The 25,158-nt window shown below is 53.8% G+C and overlaps 1 protein-coding gene across 5 annotated transcripts in view; it reads left to right on the top strand.

The window, feature by feature from the left end:
* Positions 1-25,158, top strand: part of SULF1 (sulfatase 1) — a 168,433-nt gene that overhangs the window by 117,228 nt on the left and 26,047 nt on the right. For 3 of the 5 annotated variants that reach the window (XM_029068600.2, XM_039912643.1, XM_029068599.2), the window contains 3 exons: positions 5,336-5,452; positions 24,008-24,073; positions 24,474-24,704. In XM_029068600.2, coding sequence (XP_028924433.1) covers positions 24,533-24,704 — 172 coding nt within the window. In that variant the 5' untranslated portion in view covers positions 5,336-5,452; positions 24,008-24,073; positions 24,474-24,532. The remainder of the gene's footprint in view (positions 1-5,335; positions 5,453-24,007; positions 24,074-24,473; positions 24,705-25,158) is intronic. The other 2 variants (XM_039912645.1, XM_039912644.1) reach the window with 2 other exon arrangements.

The following is a 25,158-nucleotide window of genomic DNA, read 5'->3' as shown; positions in this document are numbered from 1 at the left end:
CAAGTGGAGGAGCTGGATTTAGAACCCAGGTCCTTTGACTCTCAAGCCCATGCCCTATCCACTAGGCCACGCTGCTTCTCTTCTGGTCTTGGCTGAAGTCTGGGACTCCCAGTCTCAGTCTCTCAGACCGGAGAAATTCCATCCCCGCCTCTCAAGCACCGTTACCTCTCCCCCTTCCGATGGAGAAGTCGCAGGCCAGGATCCACTGAGAACCAAACAGCAAAGGCTCAAAACGGCAAAGGGGAGGGGGGACACCCTGGCCGAGCAGCATGGCTAGTTACGAAAGTTGGCCGAAGCCAAGCCAGCATGTCACCACCTGCCACTCCCTGGCTGCCCCGCTGGCCACGAGTTTCCTTACGCTCCTCTGAATCCATCACATTCGAGCCTCACTGGGTGCCCCCTGGCCGCAGTGCGGTGGGATCTGGTGAACCCCGATTTCAGGTTCAAATTTGCCTCCTGGCTTTTGGGAAATTAAGTTGTCCCCCTTCCCAGAGATCCCCAAATTGAGAGGTGATGACGATAATGGTAATGAGTGGTATTTGTTAAGCACTTACTATTGCCGATCATTGTGTTAAACACTGGAGCAGATAGAAGATAATCTGGTCAGACGCAGTCCCTGTCCCAGTTGGGGTCACAGTCTAAGCAGAAGGGAGAATGGGTATTTTGCAGGTGAGAAAAACAAGGCACAGACAAGTTCAGTGACTTACCCAGGGCCGCCCAGCAGGCAGGTGGCAGAACCTCCTCGCCCTACTTCTGCCACCTTTGAATCTCCTCGTTTCTGCTCTTGCCTCTCCATGCTGGTTGCTATGACATCAATCAGATTTAATTGGGCTGGAGTAAGGGCCGAAGTGTAGAGGTGGCATTTATTGCTTGACAATCCCGTTATTGACTGACAGTACAACAGAGTTGATAGACTTGTTCCTTGCTCACAAGGAGCTTGCGGTCTAGAGAAGGAGCTTACTCTTTAAAAATCAAAATTTCCCTGTTGATCCAAGTGTCAAGGACTAATAGAATTGCAGGGTGTTGAAAAGGATGATCTTAGTGATCACTTCCTTCAACCGAGTCCAAGGCAGAGTTCTGAAAATGTGTCTTTCATATGCTTTAAAACTGCCAGTTGAAGTTACAGTGCATCCAATAGCAGTTAAATGGTTCACAAATGCATTTGGCAACTATGTAGAGGTCAGTAATTTCCAGGGTTCAGCTCTTATTGTGCTAACAGAACAGTCGTGCCTATTCAGCTGATTGACCTGGATTCGAGAGGAGGGCAGCGGGTGGTCCCAACTTATGCAAAATGTGTCGCACTGTTGCAACTTGTGGATGTTCCCTCACTTCCCAGAAGGCAATCCAATTTCTCAGACAGTAAAAAATGTCCAGAGAGTGGGATCTTTTGTGCGGTCCCCGACCGTGATGGTGTCAGAGGGAAGACCTGTGACCTGGGCCAGGGGCCGAGCGCCACTGAAAAGTTGGGATGGGGGTGGCTTTCCATCTCACATGTATGTACTCAAGGCGAGCACACAGCATCTCCGTGACTGAGACGGCCTCTATCCATAGAGGCCAAGAGGAAAATGGCTATAAGTTCCACTTTCTGTTTCCATTCCATCTGCAATTTCAGGAAGGTCCTGAGAACTAGTTGGGATTCCAAGGAAATCCACTTCTGCTGTTCTCACGCCCTTTGGGTGCCGAAGACCTTCCTCCCCTTCCAGGCTAGGGTTAGGAAGAAACCCAGTGAAGGCCAGCCAGGCCTCAGGATGTCAATTTGACCTTGATTTGACCATGATTAGTCGCTGAAAGTGGCTTCTCTCGCCCCGGATGCAATTCCATCCCCTGAGCCGGCTGTGCTCGTGTTGGCTCCTGGGGAGGTCTGGATAGAATAACTGGCGGGCAGAGGAAGGCATTTCAGGGAGAGTTGCAAAAGGGTCACTCCCTTTATCTCCACTGGCCCATTTTGGCCGCCCCGGGAGAGATCGGCTCGAGAGGGACCGAAGCTGCTCTCTCTCACCCACCCCCTGTCCCCGGCTCCCGTGTAGTTTTCAGGCCAGGTGCAATCTCCAAAAGAGAGCAACCTTCTCAAAAAGGTTAGAAGTAGTGTGGCCTAGTGAATAGAGCACTTTTTTGGGACCTGGGTTCCAATCCCAGCTCTGCCACTTGTCTTGCGTATGACCTTGGGCAAGTCACTTCACTTCTCTGGGCCTCAGTTACCTCATCTGTAAAATGGGGATTAAGAATGTGAGCCCAATGTGAAACAGGGTTGTGTCCAACCTCTTATCTACTCCAATATTTAGTACAGTGCCTGGCACATAGTAAGCACTTAACAAATATTATAAAAACAAAACCAACACCGAGGAAATTCTGTTGAGGCTCTTTGCAAAATGGGCAGTTAGCACCCCAGCAGCCTCTAGACTGTAAGCTCACTGTGGACAGGAAATATGTCTGTTTATTGTTATATTATACTCTCCCAAGTTCTTAGTACAGTGCTCTGCACACAGTAAGCACTCTGTAAATGCAACTGAATGAATGAATGAGCCAGGAGTGGTTTCCATCTCCTTCCGCAAATGTCCGACTGCAGTCCCGGCCCACCTCTCCCTTCCGTGACCTCCTCGACCACGGGGGGGCCAGGGAATCCCTCTTAGTTCCCATTTCACCGGGTGGGGGGAGCTGGCCAAGAGAGCTGAACCTCCCCTACCCCCAACACCTGCGAGTAGTCAGTCAATCGTATTTATCGAGCGCTTACTGTGGAGTCGTCGTAAAGGGATCGTGTAGCCGATACCTTCGGCTAGCTGCGGGTGCGTTTCTGGAGGAAAAAATGTGTCCATCCTCCTGTGCGCTCGCAAATCAGAATAAGGGAGTGGGTGATCGACATGTATGCACTTCTACAAGCACACGCGTGTATATTTAGATATACATCATATTCTAGAGGTGTGTGTTGGGTGGGTGGTGGGGGTGAGGGAAGTGGGAAAAGCCTGACATTATCAGATTTCAGCCTGCGGTATTTTACCTATTGCTACTATTTCCTGTAATGATCCAAGCATTTCCTCCTTAGGGTCGGGTCGGAGCTAGGAAGGGCTAGGGGGTGGGGTGGGGAGGATGCGTCGGGCCCGGCTGCTTGGAGCTCTGGACCCCTGTGGTTCCCCCCTTCTCCCTCCCCTTGCGCCCCGCTTCCCGCTGCTATTCCGGGCTCCTTGCTACCTCCCCGAAAGCAGTCGCCAACTGAGTCTGAGCAGACCCCAGGCATGCTTTTCTGGGCCCTGGCCTCGGGACATCCTCTCTCTTTGCTTGGGTAAGCCCCCCTGTAAATAGCTGGTGCCCTGAGGAATGGGTGGGTGAGGCATTGTTGAATGCCAGGGGGAGACCCGTGGGGACGATCGTTGAATGCCAGGGGCAAACCGTGGGTGTGGTTCTTTCTGCTGGACACAAACTGTACCCTAAAGTTCTAGCTTTCATCATGGAGCTCACATCTCTGGTGACTTTGTCAGATGACTCTGCGGGAAGCATGTAGGCCAGTAGGACCCACTGTGGGCCGGTAAATTTTATCCTTAATCACAAGACTGACGCAGAGAGAAGAGAATCCCTTCATTATTTCAAATTTTCAGACCCCGTTAGAAATGATTCTTTGCTCTTCAACATCATGGCTCTGTAATTACTCCTGGGTCTGCCATGCAGATCCTGAGGTGTTGGGGGTAGTGATTTCCTGGCTCAGACTCAATCCATGCCTTCCCTGCCTTCTCAGAGCGGCACTAAGCTAGGGACTCTTCTGTCAAATCATTGTTTGTTGGCAGCGGGCACCGGGCACGGTGGGGCAAGGGGTTGATTTGCTTTAGAGAGGGAGCATGGAAAATAATGAGCAAATATCTCAGAGGGTGAAAGTATTCAGCTGAAAGAAAAAAAGCAACACTAGAAGGATAAAGATAACTTTAATAATAATATAATAACTGTGGCATTTTTAAGTGCTTATTATGTGCCAGGCACTGTAGTCCTGGAGTTGATACAAGCAAGTTGGGTTGGACACAGTCCCTGTCCCACATGGGGCTCACAGTCTTAATCCCCATTTCGTAGCTGAGATAGCTGAGGCCCAGAAAAGTGAAGTGACTTGCCTGTGGTCACAGAGCAGAAAGCGGTAGAGCCGACATTAGAACCCAGATCCTGATTCCCAGGCCTGTGGTCTATCCACTAGACCAAACTGTTTATTTAAGTACTTCATTTTGTGTCAAGTGCTGTATTAGGCCCTGGGGCTGACACAGGATAATCAGGTGAGAAACAGTCTCCAGTCCCACAAGGGGCTTCCAGTCTTGGGAAGAGGAAGATATTATTAAATCCCCCTTTTGTGGATGAGGAAACTGAGGCCCAGAGAAGTTAAATGGCCCTTGGTCACACAGTGGTCAAGTGGTGGAGTCAGGATTAGAACTCAGGTCCCCTTACTCCCAGGCCCAAATGCTTTCCACTATGCTGTATTGGGCATATGGGTAATAATAATAATAATAATGTTTTTTGTTAAGCACTTACTATGTGCCCAGGCACTGTTCTAAGTGTTGGGGTGAATACAAGCAAATTGGAGTGGACACAGTCCCTGTCCCAGGTGGGGCTCACAATCTAAATCCCCATTTTACAGTTGAGGTAGCTGAGGCACAGAGAAGTGCCGTGACTTACCCAAGGTTACCCAGCAGACAAGTGGCGGAGCCGAGAGTAGAACCCGTGACCTTCTGACTTCCTGGCCCATGCTTTATCCACTACCCCGTGCTGCAGTTTAAGGAACAGAATTCCTTGCCCGTGCACTGGGTGTGGTGGTGGTTCCACCCTCCACCCTGCACTGAGCCTCCTAAAGCATCCGGGAGCAGTGCGAGCATTTTGTCTCCACTCTGAAAGCAGCTCATGCTAATTCTGTTGCATTGCACTTTCCCAAGCAATTAGTACAGTGCTCTGCACATAAAAGCGCTCAATAAATACCATTGATTCATTCGTGCCCTAGACCCTAAACATAACCTCCTGTCCCCTAGACCCTAAACATAACCTCCTGTCCCCCGGGATGTCTGCCCTCAGCCCTGCGTGGCAGCTTCCTGACTCAGGGCCCTAGGTACAACGTGCCAACGTGCCAATTTACATAAAGCTACCAATGGAGCTGGCAAAGATTCGGTGGTGCTTATGGTGGCCTCGTGGCCATTTCTAAGGTGTTCATCCCAAGGTGATTTTCCCCTAAACATCTCCCAATTCTTTGAATTGAGGCTCGCCCCCATAGGGTTCCACCAGGGCAGAACCAACCTGATTGGGAATTTTGCACCACCCGAGCGAAGCAAATGGACACGGGAGATGCTGATGATATTCATTCTCTTTCCTCGCATAGGTGCCGAGCACAACCAACCGGTAACTTTCTGAAAGTCCCCCTCCCCCAAATCCGGCCATGACCCGGCACTGACATGCGACTTCACCAAGGTGGAAGAGTCGTGGGAATTGTTCTAAGGTACCTGGATCGGATTCTTCCTTGGTTCACGTGCGTGTGCTGGGTCCCTGAGCGATTTGTGGGGGCTGAGGAGGGGGAGAGGGAAGTGCTGCCTAGGTCCTCCAGGGCTTAACGCTAAGTGAAAACGGTTATCACGTGTCTGACCGGTAAATGATTCCTCCAGATGCCAAATATGCTCCCTGGCCATTAGCGAACCGTACGTAAGTGCCGAGGCAGGGCAATGCTGTCGTTCTGCTTCATAGCACTCCTCGCAGCATCGGCCCACTTAGAGACCCTTCAGTCCCGATGGCCAGTGTCACCAGAGATAAGGAGGACCGACCCATGGGCTGCCCGAGTGCCATTATCAGTGGCAGTGGAAGTCAGAATAGGGTGGGTAATTGAAATACACAGAGAATCCTGTGTACTGGGATGCAGCTTGAAAAGAGCGCGGGCCTGAGAGTCAGAAGACCCGCTTCTCATCCCAGCTCTGCCACTCGCCTGCTGTGTGACCTTGGGCAAACCACCTCATTTGTCTGGGCCTCAGTTTCCTCAACTGTCAAATAGGGATTCAATACCTGTATTCTCTCCTACACAGATTGTAAGCCCCACCTCAGACTGGGATGATTTCATTAGCTCGTACCTACCCCAGCATGTAGAATAGTGATTGACACATAGTAAGTGCTTAACAAATGATGTGATTATTCATTCTCCCCACCCCCAACCCAGACTTATTTTAGCAAAAGAGCTTCCACCTCCTTATGGCCAAGTGCTGTTTATAGGGCTATAGCCAGGAGGAAGGTTCTTTTAAATTTGCCCTCCCCTTTGTTAGGTGGTGGTGCTAGAGAGCAGCGAAAATGATTAAAATGCAGGCAGCCAAAGAAGGAGGACGAAATAAACCCCTTAGGTCTTGGCAGAAGCCTTTTAGGTCTTGGCAGGTGAGGAGCCGGTGGGAATCTCCATTCTCCAGGCCATTCTGGCAAGGATTGGCTCAGTTCCCTGTAACCTCCAGGCAGAAATGCAGCCTCGGAGGCTTATGGAAGTTGGCTCTCACAACTGTGTCACAGGTGTTTGGATGACCATATGTGTCAATGGTATTTTTTGAGTGCATGCATCACTGGTATTTACTGGGTACGGAGCACTATACTGTAAGCTCATGGGCAGGGAACGTTGTCTCCTAATTCTGCTGTATTGTACTCTCCCAAGGGCTTAGAACAGTGCTCTGCACATAATAATAATCATCATCATGGTATTTGTTAAGCGTTTACTGTGTGCCAGACACTGTACTAAGTGCTTGGAAAGCATATTTCAGCAACAAATAAGAGACAGTCCCTGCCCACAGCAGGCTCACAGTCTAGAAGGGGGGAGACAGACATCAAACAAGTAAACAGACATCAATAGCATCAATATAAATAAATAGAATTAAAAATATATACACATCAGACACAGAGTTGATAGATACGTTCCCTGCCCTCAAGTAGCTCAGTCTTGAAGGATGGGGAGCATACAATTGTCATGGGGGCCATCACTGGCCATCCTTTGGAGGGGTCCCTTCTACCTCAGCTTGACTCCAGAATGAGCAGACTGGAGACTTGTTCAAGATGAGTCAGTCAATCAATGTTATTTATTGAGCGCTTACTGTGTGCAGAGCACTGTACTGAGTGCTTGGGAAAGTACAACATCAGATCACCCAGCGGGCCAGTGATGGAGCTGGGACTAGTAGCCGTGCCGCTTTTCGACGCCAGGCCCTATTCCCAAAGGGCCCAGATCGGCTGCCCGAGGCAGATGGGGGGGAAAGGGGATCCCCTCCCCGAAACTGGGGTCAGCATAATGGGGCCCACAACTGTTCGTAGCTCCAAAAGGCAAACCTCTCTCCCAGAGTAGCAGCTGCAGCAACCCTCGACTCCGGGTTGAAGGCGCCTTGTTTTCCTTGAGATATTTCAGCCGGTCGAGGAAACGTTACTCGATCCCCGTGCAGATGTGCAAGTCTCCGAGCACCGCGGGGTTTCATTTCAGGGGAAAGTCTGTCCCGCAACCCGAACGGTGCACCGCTATCAAGTGTTTAGAAGCGGTCCCATCCCGCTAAGAGAAACGTTTCTCCTCTTTAGCTGGGCAGGTGGTCTGTCAGTCCCAGAGCTAAAGTTGGGCTGTGGGGGGTAGAAATCTGGGCTCCACACCAGGGGATCGGGAGGGTCTAGAATGTTGGGAAGTAAATGAATCAGTCACTTTGGGACACCTCCATATTTAGATGTGACCTTCGTATCCCGAGGAGACACCGCTGACTGTGAAGTTCACTTCTTGTGTGGTGGGAAAAGGGTAGCGAGGGAACCACTGCCCTGGCCACGTCGTGCACACAAAAATCGCCAACCCTTGTTGCGTGCTCATGCTTGATGTTTGTGCCGCCTGGTGTTATTTTCTCATTCTTCTGTCTCCCCTTCTTTGCGAAGATTTTAATCAAAGGCAGCCACTCTCTCGCTGATGTCAATGCTCCAAGCTGATCTCTACGTGGCAGGCGATTGCCGCTTTTTTTCCGGGATGCAGCATTATTTGAGGCTCTTTACCGTGTCCTTAGCGCTCTTCCTCTGCCCTCCTGGCTTTCAGTTTCCAGGAAGAGTGACCGACTCTCTTTGATCTGTTCCATAAGAGGGCTCGGTAGAATTTTCTTCTTCAAATAACATTTGGAAAGGAAAGGAAATCAGCTCTGTGTTCAAATCCTAAAACGTTCCTCTCCGTGGCCCCCAGCCCCCCAACACACCTGGCCTTTAAGTCCCCTGCTTTTCTGTCCTTTTCTCAGCAGGGGTGGACTGGAAATGAGCACCATCTTGCCCAGACTTCCCCTGGGCCACAGTATAGCCAGGGAAATCAGGGAAGTGGAGAAGTGTGTCCTAATGGGAAGCAGCATGGCTCAGTGGGAAGAGTCCGGGCTTGGGAGTCAGAGGTCATGGGTTCGAATACCAGCTCTGCCACTTGTCAGCTGTGTGACTGGGGGCAAGTCACTTCACCTCTCTGTGCCTGTTACCTCATCTGTAAAATGGGGATTAACTGTGATGTGATCCTCACGTGGGACAACCTGATTACCCTGTATCTACCCCAGCGCTTAGAAAAGTGCTCTGCACGTAGTAAACGCTTAACAAATACCAACGTTATTATTATTATTTTTATTAGTGGAAAGAGCACAGGCCTGGAGATCAGAGGACCGAGGTTCTCATCCCAGCTCTGCCAGTTGCCTGCTGGGTTGGGCAAGTCACTTTTCAGCTCTGTGCCTTGGTTTCCTCATCTGTAAAATGGATTCAGTACTAGTTCTCCCTCCTACTTAGATTGTGAGCCGCATGTGGGACAGGGCCTGTGTCTGACCTGATTAACTTGTATCTACTCCAGTGTTTCAAGCAATGCTTGATACACAGTAAGCGCTTAACGTATGCCATCATTATTATCATTTTTAAATCAGAAGGATCCCGTGAGCCTCTCAGTGGTTCTCATTGTCAATCGCAGTGACTGGGTTGCAGTGCCCTGGGTACAGGGCACTGTAATGGGTGCCTCCTAGGTGTCCGTTGCTATAGTGGGTGCCACCTGGGAGCGGGGCACTGAACTGGTCCACTCCCCCCCCGGGAGCAGGGTACTATACTAGGCGCCTGCTGGGCCCGGAGCACTAGACTGAGTCCCATATCCAAGACCCTTGGAAAACACAGAAGTAAAAGACCCAGTTGCCCTGCCCTCAAGAAGTTTCTGATCTATCAGAGCAGGCGAACAGAAGTATGCCACTAGGCCATGGAAGCAGCATGGGCTTAGGAGTCAGGACACGGGTTCTAATCCCGACTCCGTCACTTGTCTGCTGTGTGACCTTGGGCAAGCCACTTAACTTCTGTGCCTCAGTTACCTCATCTGTAAAATGGGGACTAAGACTGTGAGCCCCACGTGAGATAGCCCGATTACCTTGTATCTACCCCAGTGCTTAGAACAGTGCTTGGCACATCATAAGTGCTTAATAAACACTAAAATAATAATTATTATTGTTATTAAGTATAAATGAATCCCCACTTCCCTCTTACCCCTGAAACTTCCCTCTTCCTATGAAGACTCCCTAACTTTCTCCAAATACGTTGGCCTTGTCAGTGAGCTGTGAGACAGAGAGAGAGCTACCTTAACCAGTCGATTAGACTGTAAGCCCATCCAAGTGCAGGGACTGTCTCTATTTGTTACCGATTTGTACATTCCAAGCGCTTAGTACAGTGCTCTGCACATAGTAAGTGCTCAATAAATACTATTGAATGAAATACTATTGAATGAACCAAACTCTCTGGGGAAGAATTTTTAGTGAAGAAGCCTGGAACAGACTATTATTCTTGGTGCTCCACAGACCTATTTTTGAACTTTATATTTTTGTTGTTGTTCGGGAGCAGAGTTTCACCCCAGGAAAGCCGAGCGGGTTTCCTGAACCAATTAAATAAAAACAGCAGCAGCTCTGGGTGGGGAGAGAGGGGACCCGGCTGATCTGCTGGCTGATCTGATTTGCGAGTTCACGTCCCCGGGACCCCCAGCCGCAGCTCCAGGGTTGGGGATGGACATTTCGGCTGCCAGCGGATGACCTTTGGTACGATAATTGCGAGCTGGGCTTTGAGAGAGCGCATTAGAGGTTAGGAGACAAGGATAAACATTAATGAAGTAATTGCTTCTCCATTCAGGCCACAGAGAGCCGGAGCCCTCAAACGCCGCTCGCCGTTAGCCGAGGGAGATGAATATTCTCCTCAGAGTCGGTCCGATTACCTGAACCATCCCGATTCAGTAAGGGGGGGTGAAGGGGAAAGGCTCATTCTGCCCCTGTCTGTAATTGCTCCCAAACAAGAAGCCCAAGAAGAAAGGCTCCAGCTTCAGTGACTCTGAAAAGGATTTTCAATATTGAGGCAGGGCTTTGGCTCCCAACATTGGCCGGGAGCAAGGCGGCATCAGGCATGGGGGCTTCCTTAGAAGAGCTTCCTAATCCGTGTCTTTCCCAACATTGGGATCGGGCCTTCTCCCTACTGGGGGCCCACCCGAAGGGAGGGCAGGCAGAGTCAGGATCAGCTTGAGAGCAGACATGGTGTGAGCTCTCTCCGATCACTCTTTTTGTGTATGTGGTATTTGTTAGGCGCTAACTATGTTCCAAGCACTGTACTAAGCACTGGGGTAGATACAGACACAGTCCCTGTCCCATGTTGGACTCACGGTCCCAATCCCCATTTTATAGATGGGGTAACTGAGGCTCAGAGAAGTGAAGTGACTTGCCCAAGTCACACAGCAGACAAGTGGCAGAGCTGGGATTAGAACCCAGATCCTTCTGCCTGACAGGCCCCTGCTGTATCCTCTAGACTAAGATGGTCAATCCTTTGGACAGTCCCCTCTTTCCCAGTGCTGTGAGACTGTTGGTAGGGAAAATGTTTACCATCTGTGGGAGCAGAAGACTCTCTGGGACTCCATAATAACTGTGGTATTTATTAATTACTTACTATGTGCCAAGCCCTGTATTAAGCATTGGGGTAGATGCCAGGTAATCTGGTCAAACTCAGTCCCTGTCCCACACAGGGCTCAGAGACTAAGGGGGAGGGGAGACAGGTCTTGAATCCCCATTTGTCAGGTGAGAAAACTGAGACCCACAGAAGTGAAGCGAGACCCGTAGAAGTGAAGCGACTGGCCCAAGGTCATACAGCAGACAAGTGGCAGAGCCAGAATTAGAACCCATGACTTTCTGACTCCCAGGCCCGGGCTCTATCCACTAGGCCATGCTGCTTCTCAACTTGGCCAGGATCATAAAGTGTTTGACAGCCCAGATCCCTTGATTCCTAGGCCTGGGCTCTCTTCACCAGACTGCTATGCTGCAGTTGTTTTGTGTCTGTCTGTGTGTGTCTCTCTCTGTGTTGGGAGGGCTGTCTGATCTGGTGGCCCCTCCTCATCCCTCAGTTGCCCCCAGTACTTGCCCCTGCTTCACCCACAGTCACAGTGAAAAGTGGGCACTCCCTGGTGCCCCCTGAGAGTTTGCAAGCCACCCTTCACTCCTGCCCTGCCCCCAGGGAGAGGTTGGACCATTGGACAGGGAGCCCTGAGACCGGGCCGTGGTGGCCGGGCAGGTTATTGGGAAGCCTGGCTGTCCCATCCGTCTGCAGAGTCCGGGTCCGCCTGGGGCGAGCCTCCTCGGGCTGCGCATCTGCGTGCCACGCTGAACGAGGGGGATGAGGGATCCTCGGGCAGGAAAAACAATCCATCTGCCTTGCATCATTTCACACCGGGGAACAAAAACACATTCGTCACTGACCTCTGACTGCCCCGCCGTCCAAGAATCTGCTTCCCACACCGTCCTCCCCGATCACCCCGCTCTCTCAGCCAAGCCCGGGTAGCGGGGTGAGGGGGGTGGTGAATCCGGGGTAGGGTGGGGGGTGGGGGCACGAAGGTCACAGTCTCTCTCCTCAGCTCCTGGCCGGGCACCACTCGGGCCAGTCCGTCCGAGAGCAGGCAGGAAGCTGCCGGGCCTGGAGGCTAAGCAGCTGCTAAATCAAATAAAAAACCTGGGCGATAAGGGCCCAGGAGGGAAGTGGGAGCCGAGGAAAGAAAGCAGGAGGACCCTCTGGTGCCTAAACCACTGGACCCCAAACCCCTGCCCCCTTTTTGGAAGAGCAGAGAGAGGGGCCGGTTTGCGGAACTAAATGCTACATCTTTCACGGCTGGGGAGGGCCGCTTGAAGCCTGGGCAGGATTTCTCACTGAGCTGGTGGCTTTGGCAGCTTTCCCAGGGCACCCGTCATTCCCTGCAGCCCTCGAGCGGCGGATTCTGTCCAGAGTAGCCAAGGGCCCCAGCAACGAGCTGGAAGACGCCTCCCACCGCCCCACTTCCGGGCTAATTCAAGGTCTCCCGGGGAGACCCAGAGCCACCCCATCGGTCATCCTGATTCATGGCCATAGAGCTCGACCCGCGACCGCTGGGCTCCTGCAGTCCTCTGGCAGAGAAAACCAAATGGAAATGAGCCTGCTTCTTAAACATCCAGGATTAACGATTCTGGGGGGAGTAGTAGGGGAGGGTGTGAATTTGAAGGTGAGTGTGTGGACAGGAGTTTCGTGTGAGAGTGAGACGGTGAGCGAGGGTGTGAGTGTGAGAGTGGTGAAGCACAGGGATGCCCGGCAAAGGGAGCTGAAAGCAGCAGTCCCCAGGGTCCTGGTTCTTGGAGGAACCTAGGGGATTTGCACCCCGGGCTCATGCCATCGCCTGGACCCTGCCCCTGCCTCTCCCTTCCCTCTGCCATTCCAGGCTTCACTACACCCCTCAGGCACATCTCATGTCCTACTCAAACTGTCCCCAAGACAGACCTCATGCCCCATCCCCGCTGTCCTAAGACACACTTTGGGCTCCACCCGCAACCGTCCCTTGTGACCCTCCCCCATCTCCTGAACTCCGCTGGTTCAGGGTCATGAGGGCACAGCTGACCACTCCCGGCACGAAGCCAGCCGAGTAATAATAACCTGTATTTGTTGAGCGCTTATGATGTGCCGGGCACTGTACTAAGCATTGGAGTGGTTACAAGCAAGCTGGGTTGGACGCAGTCCCTGTCCCAAGTGGGGTTCCCAATCTCAATCCTCATTTTCCGGATGAGGGAATTGAGGCTCAGAGAAGTGAGGTGACTTGCCCAAGGTCAAACAGACAAGGGCAGAGCTGGAATTAGAACCCACAGCCTTCTGACTCATAGGCCCATGCTCTGTCCACTATGCCAGTGCACAGCCCACGCAGGATAGCAATCAAAACGCTCCCACCTGGGAGCTCAGCCCCCACTTATCCCCAGCAGGCAGTGTTGGTTCTGTTTGGCATGTGAGGAAACAGGCTCAGAGTGATTAAGGGACTATTCCTTGGTCACACAGCAGCAGGCGGCTAGGGGCAGATGCAGCACCGGGACTCGAACCTGGTTCTCCTGACTCCCGGGGCCATGACCTCTTCCCGTGCGGGTTCACCCCGGACCCTGCCTGGTAGTTTCGCATTCAGGTCATGGTCAAAATCAAGTTCTGGATGGGCTTGGCTGGCTTTGTCGTCAGTTGTCCTGCAACGGGAAAGATAGGGCATTCCGGTAGACTTGATGGAGCCGACTCGGTCAGTGGGGAGGGAGAGGTTCACTGGATAGATATGAGCCGGACACTGTCTTTGTGCTTGTTGACGTTGCGCAGAGGCTCAGTGGCCCAGGACTACTGCTGCAGCGTAGCTCAGTGGAAGGAGCACGGGCTTGGTAGTCAGAGGTCATGGGTTCGAATATCAGCTCTGCCACTTGGCAGCTGTGTGACTGTGGGCAAGTCACTTAAATTCTCTGTTCCCTCATCTGTAAAATGGGCATTAAGACTGTGAGCCCCATGTGGGACAATCTGATTACCCTGTATCTCCCCCAGCTCTTAGAACAGTGCTCTGCACATAATAAGCGCTTAACAAATGCCAACATTATTATTATTATTGGATAATCATTGTGGTATTTTGAAAGTGCTTACCATGTGCCCAGTACTGTGCTAGATCCTGGACACAGTATAATAAGGCAGGGCACAATCCCTGTCCCACATAGGGCTCAAGGTCTCAGGGGGAGAAAGAACAGGTATCATCCTCATTTTACCGATGAGGAAACTGAGGCCGAGAGAAGTGAAGTGACTTGCCCAAGGTCACCCAGCAGGCCAGCAGTGAAGCTAGGATGAGAACCCAAGACTCCTAACTCTTTCCACTAGGCCCCACTGCTCCTGGGTTTTAGCTATTCGGTTCCTGGCCCATCTTAAGGCTTCCTTGTCCAGCAGACCATGGCTTTCCTGGTCAGGGCGGGCGAGAGGAAGGGGTCTCGGTGGGCCATTGCCCGTGTTCACTCCCCTTGGCCTTAAACGGTCGGTGGCTTCCCTTTCCGGTTGCCACCTGGAGAGGCCTCTGGTTTGGACCTTTACTGTTGGATGAAAGGGGGGAAGACATTTGGTGTCCGGCCCCTCAGTGACGACCCTATTGAGGATTGCGGGGCTGCTGGGATAATAATGTTGGTATTTGTTAAGCGCTTACTATGTGCCGAGCACTGTTCTAAGCGCTGGGGTAGACATAGGGGAATCAGGTTGTCTGTCCCACGTGGGGCTCACAGTCTTAATCCCCATTTTACAGATGAGGGAACTGAGGCACAGAGAAGTTAAGTGACTTGCCCACAGTCACACAGCCGACAAGTGGCAGAGCTGGGATTCGAACTCATGAGTCCTGACTCCAAAGCCCGTGCTCTTTCCACTGAGCCACGCTGACTTGCCCACAGTCACACAGCTGACAAGTGGCAGAGCTGGGATTCGAACTCATGAGCCCTGACTCCAAAGCCCGTGCTCTTTCCACTGCGCCACGCTGCTTCTCTAGCTGCTATTGGGGAAGGCCCATTCAGATCCAAGGGTGACATTTTTGGGGCAGGGATGGGATTGGCTGAAGCTGAGGCAGGGAGGATGTGAGCTTTCAGTCAAGGATGACCTCTGAGATTTTTCAGCCAGATAAATTGCTCATGCAATTTCTCTACCCTTGGGATCTGGCAGCATGGTCGAAGGGAAAGAACGTGGACCTGAAAGTGAGGGGACCTGGGTCTTCATCCCAGCTGCACCAGTTGCCTGCTGTGTGACCGTAGACACTCCATGTAACTTCTCTATGCCTCAGTTTCCCCATCTATAAAATGGGAATTAAATAGCCGTCCTCCCTCCCCTTTAGACTGTGTCCCCCATGTGAGATGGGGACTTTGTCCAGTTCAATTATCTTGCATCTGCTCCAGTGTTAATACAGGGCTTGGCACATAGCAAGCACTCAACAAAGTCACTGTTTTTATTATTTTATAAATGAGGGCAAGCCCATTGGACTTCCAGAGCCCTCTAAAAGCAGTGTGTTGCTCTCCTGGGCTGGTGGGAATTTCCAAGGGTATCCAAGGGAGTTCAGAGAGCCTCTCCCGCTTCCCAGTATTCTGGCAGCACCAGGAAAACCATTCTTTCCTATTCTTTCCTACCGGCGCGTGATGTGGTCATTTCTGCTTGCAGTCTTTGCACAGCCCCAGGACTGCTGACATCTTAGGAAAAGATATGTGGGGAGCTTTCCTTTTCAAATCGCTTTCAGATTCTCCCCCCACAAGACCCGAACGAAACCCAGATGCCAGCCCTATCCAGTTCTCCCTCTCCAGACTCGCCTCCCAGAAGGATGGCAGCAGAATCATTCGAGGACCCAGGGCGAATTGAATGCCTGTCTTGTCGGGTCCGAGAAAGCGAGCACGAGGCAGAGCCAAGGAAGCTGGGATTCCAGTATGTGTCATCAGGTTAATCCAGCACACTAGTTTTGTGAGCATTAGGGGAAAGCACTGACTCAGAGCCAGGAATGATTTTCAGAGTCCAACATGATGACATCCAACTTCCGCACACGTTTGCCTTTTTGCCCCGCTTCTTTTTCCAAAATCAGAACATCATTGTTTTCCGATTCCCAAGACCATCATCGTGATCCTGATCGTGATCGATCAAGCGTGATCGATCGATTTCGCCGGGTGATGCCCAGGCCGCCGCTGAGGGCCCGCCGAGGTCATTGGCCCAGTGGCGCTGCTCTCTGCTCATCTGTTACTGATGGACACCGGCCAGGCTGTGTTTGGACCAGGGTGGTCACTGTTTTAGCGTACAGGAAGGGGAGGTTAGTATGGGGAGGAGGGACTGGTTTGGGTGGGAATGAAGGGGCAATTCGAGTGGGAAGGAGGGGGCCTGTTTGGGCAGGGTGGAGGTGGCAGTTTGTACAGAAAGCACCAACTTTAGAGTTTTTCAAAAGTAGCCAGCCCACCTTTCCAAGCAGGTCCTGTGTAGATGCCCTCCCCTCCCCCTGCACCCTACCCCAGGAGCATCCCAGAGACCAGTCGCTCTCTGGAAAACAGCCGCCTGCCAGCTGGGTCCTCGGACAGAATATTTATTAGGGCAGAAAGAGGAGTAGCCTTTGTGGGGTTTTTGGAAAAATAAGATGACTCAGAGGAGGACAGATCCCAACAGTAAGCTCCCGGTCCCGGTTTCCATTGCCGGACAGGGCCTCCTTCACGGGTGGGGCCGCTCGGGGTCTCTGACGCGGGAGGACTCGGCCTGGACTTCAGACGCCGATGCTCCCGGGCCTGCTCTGCCAGCCCACGGGTGGGGTGGCAGGGGATGAGTCGCTTCAGGTTAAAAGGATCCACTGACGGGCGGAGATTCGGGGATGCTGCTTCAAGGATTCCACAGAGCACGGGTGCAGAGAAGTCACAGGTTTGTAGTCACCTGGGAGGGGATGTAATAATAATAATAATGTTGGTATTTGTTAAGCGCTTACTATGTGCCGAGCACTGTTCTAAGCGCTGGGGTAGACACAGGGGAATCAGGTTGTCCCACGTGGGGGCTCACAGTCTTAATCCCCATTTTACAGATGAGGGAACTAAGGCACAGAGAAGTTAAGTGACTTGCCCACAGTCACACAGCTGACAAGTGGCAGAGCTGGGATTCGAACTCGTGAGCCCTGACTCCAAAGCCCCTGCTCTTTCCACTGCGCCACGCTGCTTCTCCAAGCGGGGATGTAGCGGAATGATTTTAGGAAGGAAGACCCCCGCCCCCCACCAGGTGCTGCCATGCCAGTTTTTATCATGTCTCAGGCAGAGGTCCTGAAGTTCTGCCAAGGCGTGGCCGGCTATGTGGAGCCTGGTGGGATGGGGCCTGAAGGGGCAGTCCCAGATCCTTGGCCCCAGAAGAGGTGACCTAGTGGTGGTCGCCCGCGACCCAGGTGGCTTAAACGAGTTCAGCCTCCACCTGCCACTGTCGATGGCCCCCGTCCCCAACCCCACCCTGGCCCCAGAGCCCTGGCCAGTGACCCCACGACCCCCCGAGTTGGGGTCGGAGCCGGGCCCCTCCAGCCTTGGCACTTATACTGAGTCACACAAAGCCCTCTCTTCATCCCCGGTTTTATCCCCCAATGAAACTAATGAATTTATAAATGGAAATGTGCAAATATTGGCAGCTCCGGGGTTGAACGGGATCCCGGCGGCCTGACAGAGCCAGTTAGCTGCTGAGTTTTTCCTGGCAGGCTGGAGTGGCTTTGACGGCAGAGGTCAAGGCTCTGGCAAGCTACTCCATCCTGCTGCAATGGGCCCATGCTGGGTCCCGGCCTCCTTGCCCCCAGCTCTCCATCCAAATGGCGGAGGTGGGGAGGCCACTGGGGAATGCCCCACCCCCATTCCTGATCCCAGAGAGGGTCAAACATCATCCTGGTGTCCCTCCGGCCCCCTCTGGCCCTCTCTCTGAGCCAGAAGAGGAACAGTTTTTTCCAGTTCCTGTCTGGAGCCTGGGGAAAGGGGAAGTAAGGGGATGGGATCACTCCAGAGGCTCTCCCTATCCCCCGCCTGATCCCAGCTAAGCTCTGGCTCAGAAGGGTGAATGAAGGTGGGGAGTAGAAAAGTCAGGCAGTCAGTTGTATTTATTGAGTGCTTAACTCTTCTTTCATTCATTCAATCGTATTTATTGAGCACTTACTGTGTGCAAAGTACTGTACTAAGCACTTGGGAAGGTACGGTCTAACAATATAACAGACACATTCCCTGCCCACAGTGAGCTTGCAGTGTAAGGAGGGAGACGGACGCTAATATAAATAAATATAATAAATAAAATTAGCAGAGGTGGACCTAAGTGCTGTAGGGCTGACAGAGTCGACTGCAGGTTGAACTAGCGGGACACGTGCAGGCCCGGGCTAGGAGCAGCATGGCATAGGTGGATAGAGCATGGGTCTGGGAGTCAGGACATGCATGGGTTCCTCCGATCCTGGCTCACCAAGTGTCTTATGTGTGGACCTTGGGCAAGTCACTTCACTTCCGTGCCTCAGTTACCTCAACTGTAAAATAGGGATTGAGACCGTGAGCCTCTTTGGGACAGGGATCACGTCCAACCTGAATTTGCTTGTATCTACCCCAGCGCTCTGTAGAGTTGCCTGGCACATAGTAAGTGCCTAAATGCCATTATTATTATTAGAGTTTGGTGGAGGTGGCATCCGACTGTGTGTAGAGGAGGCTGGAGTCGGGTTTAGGCGATGAGAATCTAGGGAAAGGTGTCAAGAAGACCCAGGACCACGGGTGGATGAGCCAGGCCAGGCTGGGCCACGTTCTCAGTGAGTGGTGGCTGCGGTGTGTGGAACTGGATTTCCAGGCGAGGGGGGGTGGTCTAGGGCAGAGGGGACAGGAGCGAGGAGGACTAAGGGGGAAAGCATTGACAATTGGGTATCTTGAATCGCAAGGCAAGGGGTTCCTGCTTGAGGTGGCTAGGGTCGGGAGTCTCCTCTCAACAGCGGGCCCTTTCTCTGGCTCGGCTAGCAAAAAAAAAAAATCCCACCACACATGGACTGTTAACTCTTCTCCTGAAGCTGCGTGAGAATGCGCCCTCCTTTGTGAAGGCCCGTGGCTCCCTGGAGCAGACCGGACCCCATCCCGGCACTGTTGCCAGCTCCCGGATGGATCGCCGCGGCAGGTTTGCAGAAGCCTCTTGTTTGCCGCCCACGTGTGCTCGGGACTTCATGGAAACCGGATCCGGGAGCGAGCCGGGATTACTTGAGGTGACTCAGAAATAACACATTGTTCGGAAGGGCCTCTGGTGACCAGCTTTCATGAATGGCTGGTTTTCCTTGGGGGGAAACCTGTCATCTGGTTTAATTAGATCGGCCTCCTTTGTCTGACAAAGGGACTTGGTGTGTGTGTGCGCGCGCACGCGCTCGTGCACATGTGCCTCGGTGTGTGTGTGTGTGTGTGTATATGTGTGTGGTGAATTTACAATGAGGCAAATTAATTGGTGAGAAAAACACCCCTGGAGGAAACGACATGTCAGCGGGAGGGTCGAGTTTAGAACAGCGACCCAAGAGCCCTTAGCGATCCAGAAGAACCTGCCCCCACCTCTGCCCTTGCCTCTGCCGGGCTGCCGGCCCTTCTCTTCATCGTCCTCCTGCTTCTCCTCCTCCTCCTCCTCTTTCCTCCTCCAAGGTTCAGTTGGGCTGCTGGCAACTTCATTTCTCCCACAAGGCGGGGACAAAAACGCCTTCGGCCTGCGAGCGCCAATGTCTGGGGCCTGGGGAACGACGGTGTTCCTTGAGCAGCTTGAAAAACTTACCAAGCCGCTCGTGGGATCCGGCGCAAACATCCCCACCAGCCAGCTTCTCTTCTTCGGACTGGCCGTGCTCTTGCCCACCAAACTGTGTCCACGCCGTCTCGGATGGGGGTGTGGCGGGCGAGTAGAATAGATACCCTAGTGAAGTTGTTGGTCGACTTCAACCCCAAGCCAGTGGAGGTAACCCCCGGCCCTCACTGCAGACCAGAGCGGTGGCTGTGCAGGTCCAGGTACTCAGGCTGCTGACCTCAACTTGGAAATGCAATCAGGGCTCAGTTTCCTTTGGGGTAGTGACTGCCAGTCCTTTTTTTTCCATGGTTTTTAAGTGCTTGCCATGTGAAAGGCACTGTTCTAAGTGCTGGAGTAGATACAAGGTAATGAGGTTGGACACAGAACCTGCCCACGTGGGCTCACAGTCTTAATGCCCATTGTACAGACGAGGTAACGAGGCACAGCCGATGCTAAGTAACTTGCCGCAAAGTCAAAAAGCTGAGAAGTGGCAGAGTGGAATTAGAACCCAGGTCTTTCTGACTCGCAGCCGTGTCCTATCCACTTAGGTACACTGCTTTCCTTGTAGGGTGTTGCCGGGGCTTAGGCAAGGTGGCTGTCACAGGTCCGAGCCTGGGACGGGGCTGTTGGGGCCGGAGAAAGGGTTGTATTTTTGGTCCTCCTATGTTTTGGCAAAGCTTGGGAAGGGGGGAGGCTGTTCCCAAGACAGAGACCAAGCTGACACGGTAGTGCTCTAGGCAAGCTTGCCAACATAGCCGGCGGAGGGGAGGAAGGCAGGGCAGTTGTGGCCGGGCAGACAGCCACGTTGGGCGTCTGGAGACCCGGAGAGTCTCCATCGGCCTGGCGAGTGTCAAGATCTGGGGGAAGCACATGTCCTTCCTCAAGAATGGTTCTGAAAGAGTTCAGTAGAGGTGCCGGCAAAGTGAACATCTCCTCGCCTTGCCCTCCCGCCCTTGTCCGTGGCAATTCCGGTTCTCCTGCAGACACGAAAGGATGAGAGGTCAGATGAAAAGTCAGCGGAAGCTCCCTTTGGGAAGGGAGCGCCTCCTCGCTCTTGGGGTCAGTGCAGCGCGCCGCCGCCACGGGTGCCCGGTCAGAGCCGGGCCCGCGGGCAGCGAACTCCACTCGGCTTCCGGGTGATCCCTGCCTGTCAGCTGGCCTGGGGAACCAATGGGCCAAGGGGCTCGTGGAGTCTATCTCCAGGTCCAGAGGGACCTCCGGTGTCCATGCTCTTTGGGAAATTTGAAGCGGCCGTGTTGGGTGGGAGTGTCGGCGGGGAAAAGGGCCCTGAGTGGTGGTACCATTGCTGCCAGCCCTCACGCACCCCCGCATTTCCACCGCCTCCACCACCCCTTCCCCGTCGCCCTCGTGCCGCCCCGCACCCCTTCCCCCGCCGCCGTCCCCGTTTCTCCCTGGCTACCGTCCATCGACAGAGGGGCCGCGAGGCTCCCACGTAGCACCCGCCGACGCCACAATCGGGTTTTCATTTCCAGGCTTGGAAAGAGGCAACTTGTATTCAGGCCAGGTTCCGGGACCCCCACCCAGGGCCCCCGAGTCCCCTGCCCGGGTTGTGAGAAAGTCACCCTCCCCGCTCTCTTCACATCTCCCGCCTCCCCGCCCGCTTCTCGAGACAGATTGTAGTGTCTCTAAGGACACTGGGTGCCCCCCATCAAATATCTCAGCCAAACATTGCGCGCCTTGTCTCCGCCGCCACCACCTCCCCCCGGTGGCAACTTTTCTCGACTTCCCTCCTGGGACTGGGAACACCGGCTCCAAGGGAGCCGGGGGGCCTTTCAGAGGTCACTTGGGCATTAGGGAATTTTTCCGTGTGGGGTCCTCCCCCTCCCCCCCCCCCCCCCCCCCCGCCCCGGTGAAGGAACCTCCGGCTTGATCCTGGCCAGCAGCCTGGACCACCCTCCGCCTCCGGCCGACCCTGGCAGCTCAGGGCGGGCCGCGTTTTCGGAGGTGCCGATGTGGTGAGGGGGAAACTCCTTTCCCCTCTCCTGAGATAGGATCGCTTGAGAGTCAAGAAGCAGAACCTTCCCCGCCCGCTTCCTCCTCCCCAGGGAGAAGCTAGAGGGAGGAGAGGCATAGCAATGGAATTTTGTGTAACCAGAGAGAGGTGAGAAGAGGAACAGTAAGCAGGAGTTAGGTTTGGGGGGAATTTTATTAGCACAGAGTTGGTGGTGTCCTTCAGGGACATGGATCACACCCCTCCTCCCTTGTGAAAGGCATTCTGAAATGACACTTCCTCCGGGAGGTCTTCCTCTCTGCCGGCGATGGCCCTTGCCTGAGCCCCAGGGATCCCACAACCCCGTCGTCTTTCTGTGCATCGCTCATGTACCATATTCCCTCTGCCCTATCTCTGCGCTTTACAAATACCATCATTATTATTATTATTGTGTAAAGGGGTTTGGGGTCTCTCTCCCCCGATACACTGCTGGCTTTTTGGGACCTGGGAGCATGCCGTCTCTCTGTAGTGTACTCTGCCAGGTGCTCAACTCTGCTTCGCACACAGTCCGGGCTCAGTAAAGGCATTTGATTGATTGAATGAGCGGGGCTGGCATTGCCCAGACTGCGGCCGGGGCTGGGGCAGAGGAGTTGTGTAGGTGGCCTGCAGCTGGGGGAGGCTCCGTCCACGCCCCGTTCCTCTTCCCACCCTGGGTCCCCGACTCCCAGGAGGGCGGCCAGGCTGGAGGGCCATCTCCCAAATAGCCTGGGCGAGAGTGCCCTTCGACCCGTTTGGGCCTGAGCGTGGAGGGTGAGCTATCGGGGGAGACCAGTGCCGCTGCGATGGCTTTCATGGTCTTACCCACCCATCAGCTCCCGTGGCTGGATGCCGGAGAGCTTCTGGACACGGCCGGAGCGGGTCGCTCCGCGGTCTCGATCCATCAGTCATATTTATTGAGCACGTACTGTGTGCAGGGCACTGTAATAAGCATTTGGGAGAGGACACTATAACAGTGTTGCTCTCACCAAGTCAGGAGGCAGTGCTTGAATGTGGGGACTGGGGGCTAGGGACGGGGGCTTGGGCGAATCCAGTAGTCGGGGGAGGGAGGGAGGGGTCCAGTGTGGCAGCCAAATCTGCAGAGCTTTGTTCTCCCATCCCTACCTTCTCCTCTCCATTTTCTCCCCTTCTCCCCACTCTCACTCTCAGGTTTTGCTCTCTCTCTCTCTCTCCCCCCGACTTTTCCCCTCACCTCTCCCCCTTTCTTCTCTCCCCTTGATTTCACCCCTCATCCTCTCTTCCCCATGTCTCTCTCCCCCATATTTCTCCCATATTTCTCTCCCCGTCATATCCCTCTCCTCCGCATCCCTCTATCCCCTCCACATCCCTCCCCCCCAACACCCCGTCTCCCCTCTGCATCCCTCTCTCCCCCATCCCTGTCTCTCCCCACATCCCTCTCTTCCCCGTCACATCTCCCCCCCGCACACATGCAGGCAACCAGAGTAATTGCGGGCTGCAGAGTGAAGGGCTTTAAGGCTGTTTATAAAACATCTCATAAAGCTGAAAATCACAGTTGTATGTGAGAAGCGGTCCTGGGTCACTGGACGCTAGTTAACCGTGTGTTTCCAAGATGCCCGGCCCTTTCCTCCATAGATTGTGATGCAGGATGGTATGTCACAGCTGGACATGTGTGACCAGCTCCTTCATGGTCTTCCCGTCTGTGAGTCAATCGTAATTACTGAGTGCTTACTATGTGCAGAACACCATACTAAGTGCTAGGGAGAGTACAGTACAACAGTCTTATCAGACAGATACCCTGCCCACAGTGAACTTACTACAGTCTAGAGGGGGAGATCGGACATTAATATGAATAAATAAATTATGGCTATGCACATGAGTGCTGTGGGACTGGCTCTCGCACAATTGGCTCCGCTCTTCATCCGCTGCTCGGTCCAATTTAACGGGCCAAGCTTGGGACGTTGAAACATGAGGAGGTGCCCTGGGGGCTAACAGAGGCTGGTGCCGCATAAATCTTTCTCCTGGACCCGGCCCGGGTGACCCGATCCCTCTCAATCTGCCCCATCAGTCGTCTGGCTTTGGGTCGCCTTGGATCAAGCGCCGCGGGGAGGGAGAGCTGAGCCCGGGTTATCCGGGTGGGGGGGGGGGGGGGGGGCGAGTGGCCCTGCAGAGCTTAGCCCGGGGCTACGAATCAGAGATCTGGTTCTAGCCCCGGCTTTCACCCCCAGCCTGCTGTGTGACCTGACCCACATCACTGATTTCTCTGGGCCTCAATTTCCAGTGTGCTCGTGCCCCATCCGTGCAGGGAACAGGTGTGGGGCACAGGCCAACCTGGCTCAAGGAATCCCAGCTGGCTGCCGCTGTCTTTGGCTCCCCTTTGGAGCCAGGGTCCCGTGAGTGACTGGCAGCTGTTTTGGTCCCCTCAGAGGTGGGGCCCCTCTGTCCAGCTGGTCCCCAAGCAGAATGTTCCCTCCCCTCTTCCAGGTTGGTCGACACCCGAGACACTCCGCACGCCTAGGGACCGATCGCTCAGCCCAGTTGCCCGGCAAGGTACGTCTGATGACTGAGAACGGCACCAGAAATTGCCCCCGGGCATTCATTCATTTATTCAGTCGTATTTATTGAGTGCTTACTGTGTGCAGAGTACTGTACTAAATGCTTGGAAAGTACAATTTGGCAACAGGTAGAGACGATCCCTACCCAACAGTGAGCTCACAGTCTAGAATTGGGAAGGGGGCTGGAAACAAGAAGGAAGGCCACAGTTGACATCTTGGATATAACTGTATCAAACTAGTCCATCCAGGGAGTGGCTTCCATCCTGTGGAAGCGGTGGGGTTCTGTTAGGCTGATGACTTTGCAGACTCACTTTACTTTCAGTTTCTCCATTCGTGTCTGTGTGTATGTGCTTGTGCGGGTGCTCATGTGGTGCATCTCCCCCTCTCCCCCACAGAGCCCCGGAAGCAGGGAGGCGGAAGCGTCGGCCGGGTCCAGCACATCGGACGGACGAGGATGAAGCCCGGCGTGTGGCTGCTCGTCGTTGCTGTGCTGGGGGCGGAGCTGCCGGGACGCGTCCGCGCGACGGGGAAGGCGCCCAGGTTCCGCGGCCGCGTGCAGCAGGAGCGCAAAAACATCCGCCCCAACATCATCCTGGTCCTCACGGACGATCAGGATGTGGAGCTCGGTGAGGGGCCTTGGAGCGCCGACTGTCTCCCTCCCGACTCTGTCCCCTCCACGCCCTGCCCCCACCAGGTTATTCCCTGCCCCCTGTCCTGAACCCCCCGAGGTCAGAGGGGGTGAGTGGGCTCCGGGCATGTGCACCTAAGGGATGGGTCAATCCCCAGAAAGCATTTTCACCCAAGTGCTGCAGCCTCATTGTGCCATCTTCACACTGGTCCCCCCTTCCACTGGTGGGCAGAGCTGCATCCACTAAACTCATGTGATTGGGGTCCAAGAATCCTGGGGGTTTCCAAGGGTCCCCCCCCCCCCCCCCCCCCCCCACACACTTGGGCTAGCTTCTTGGCACCTGGCTAAATCCAGGTAGTAGGGAAACAGCGTGGCCTAATGGGAAGAGCATGGGCCTGGGAGTCAGGGGACCTGAGTTCGTTCATTCATTTCAGTTCATTCATTCAGATTTA

Source organism: Ornithorhynchus anatinus, chromosome 7 (assembly GCF_004115215.2).
Source record: "Ornithorhynchus anatinus isolate Pmale09 chromosome 7, mOrnAna1.pri.v4, whole genome shotgun sequence".
NCBI classification, from domain to species: Eukaryota; Metazoa; Chordata; class Mammalia; order Monotremata; family Ornithorhynchidae; genus Ornithorhynchus; species Ornithorhynchus anatinus.
The sequence above is the reverse complement of the archived record's forward strand: the minus strand, read 5'-3'. Positions and strand labels throughout refer to the sequence as shown.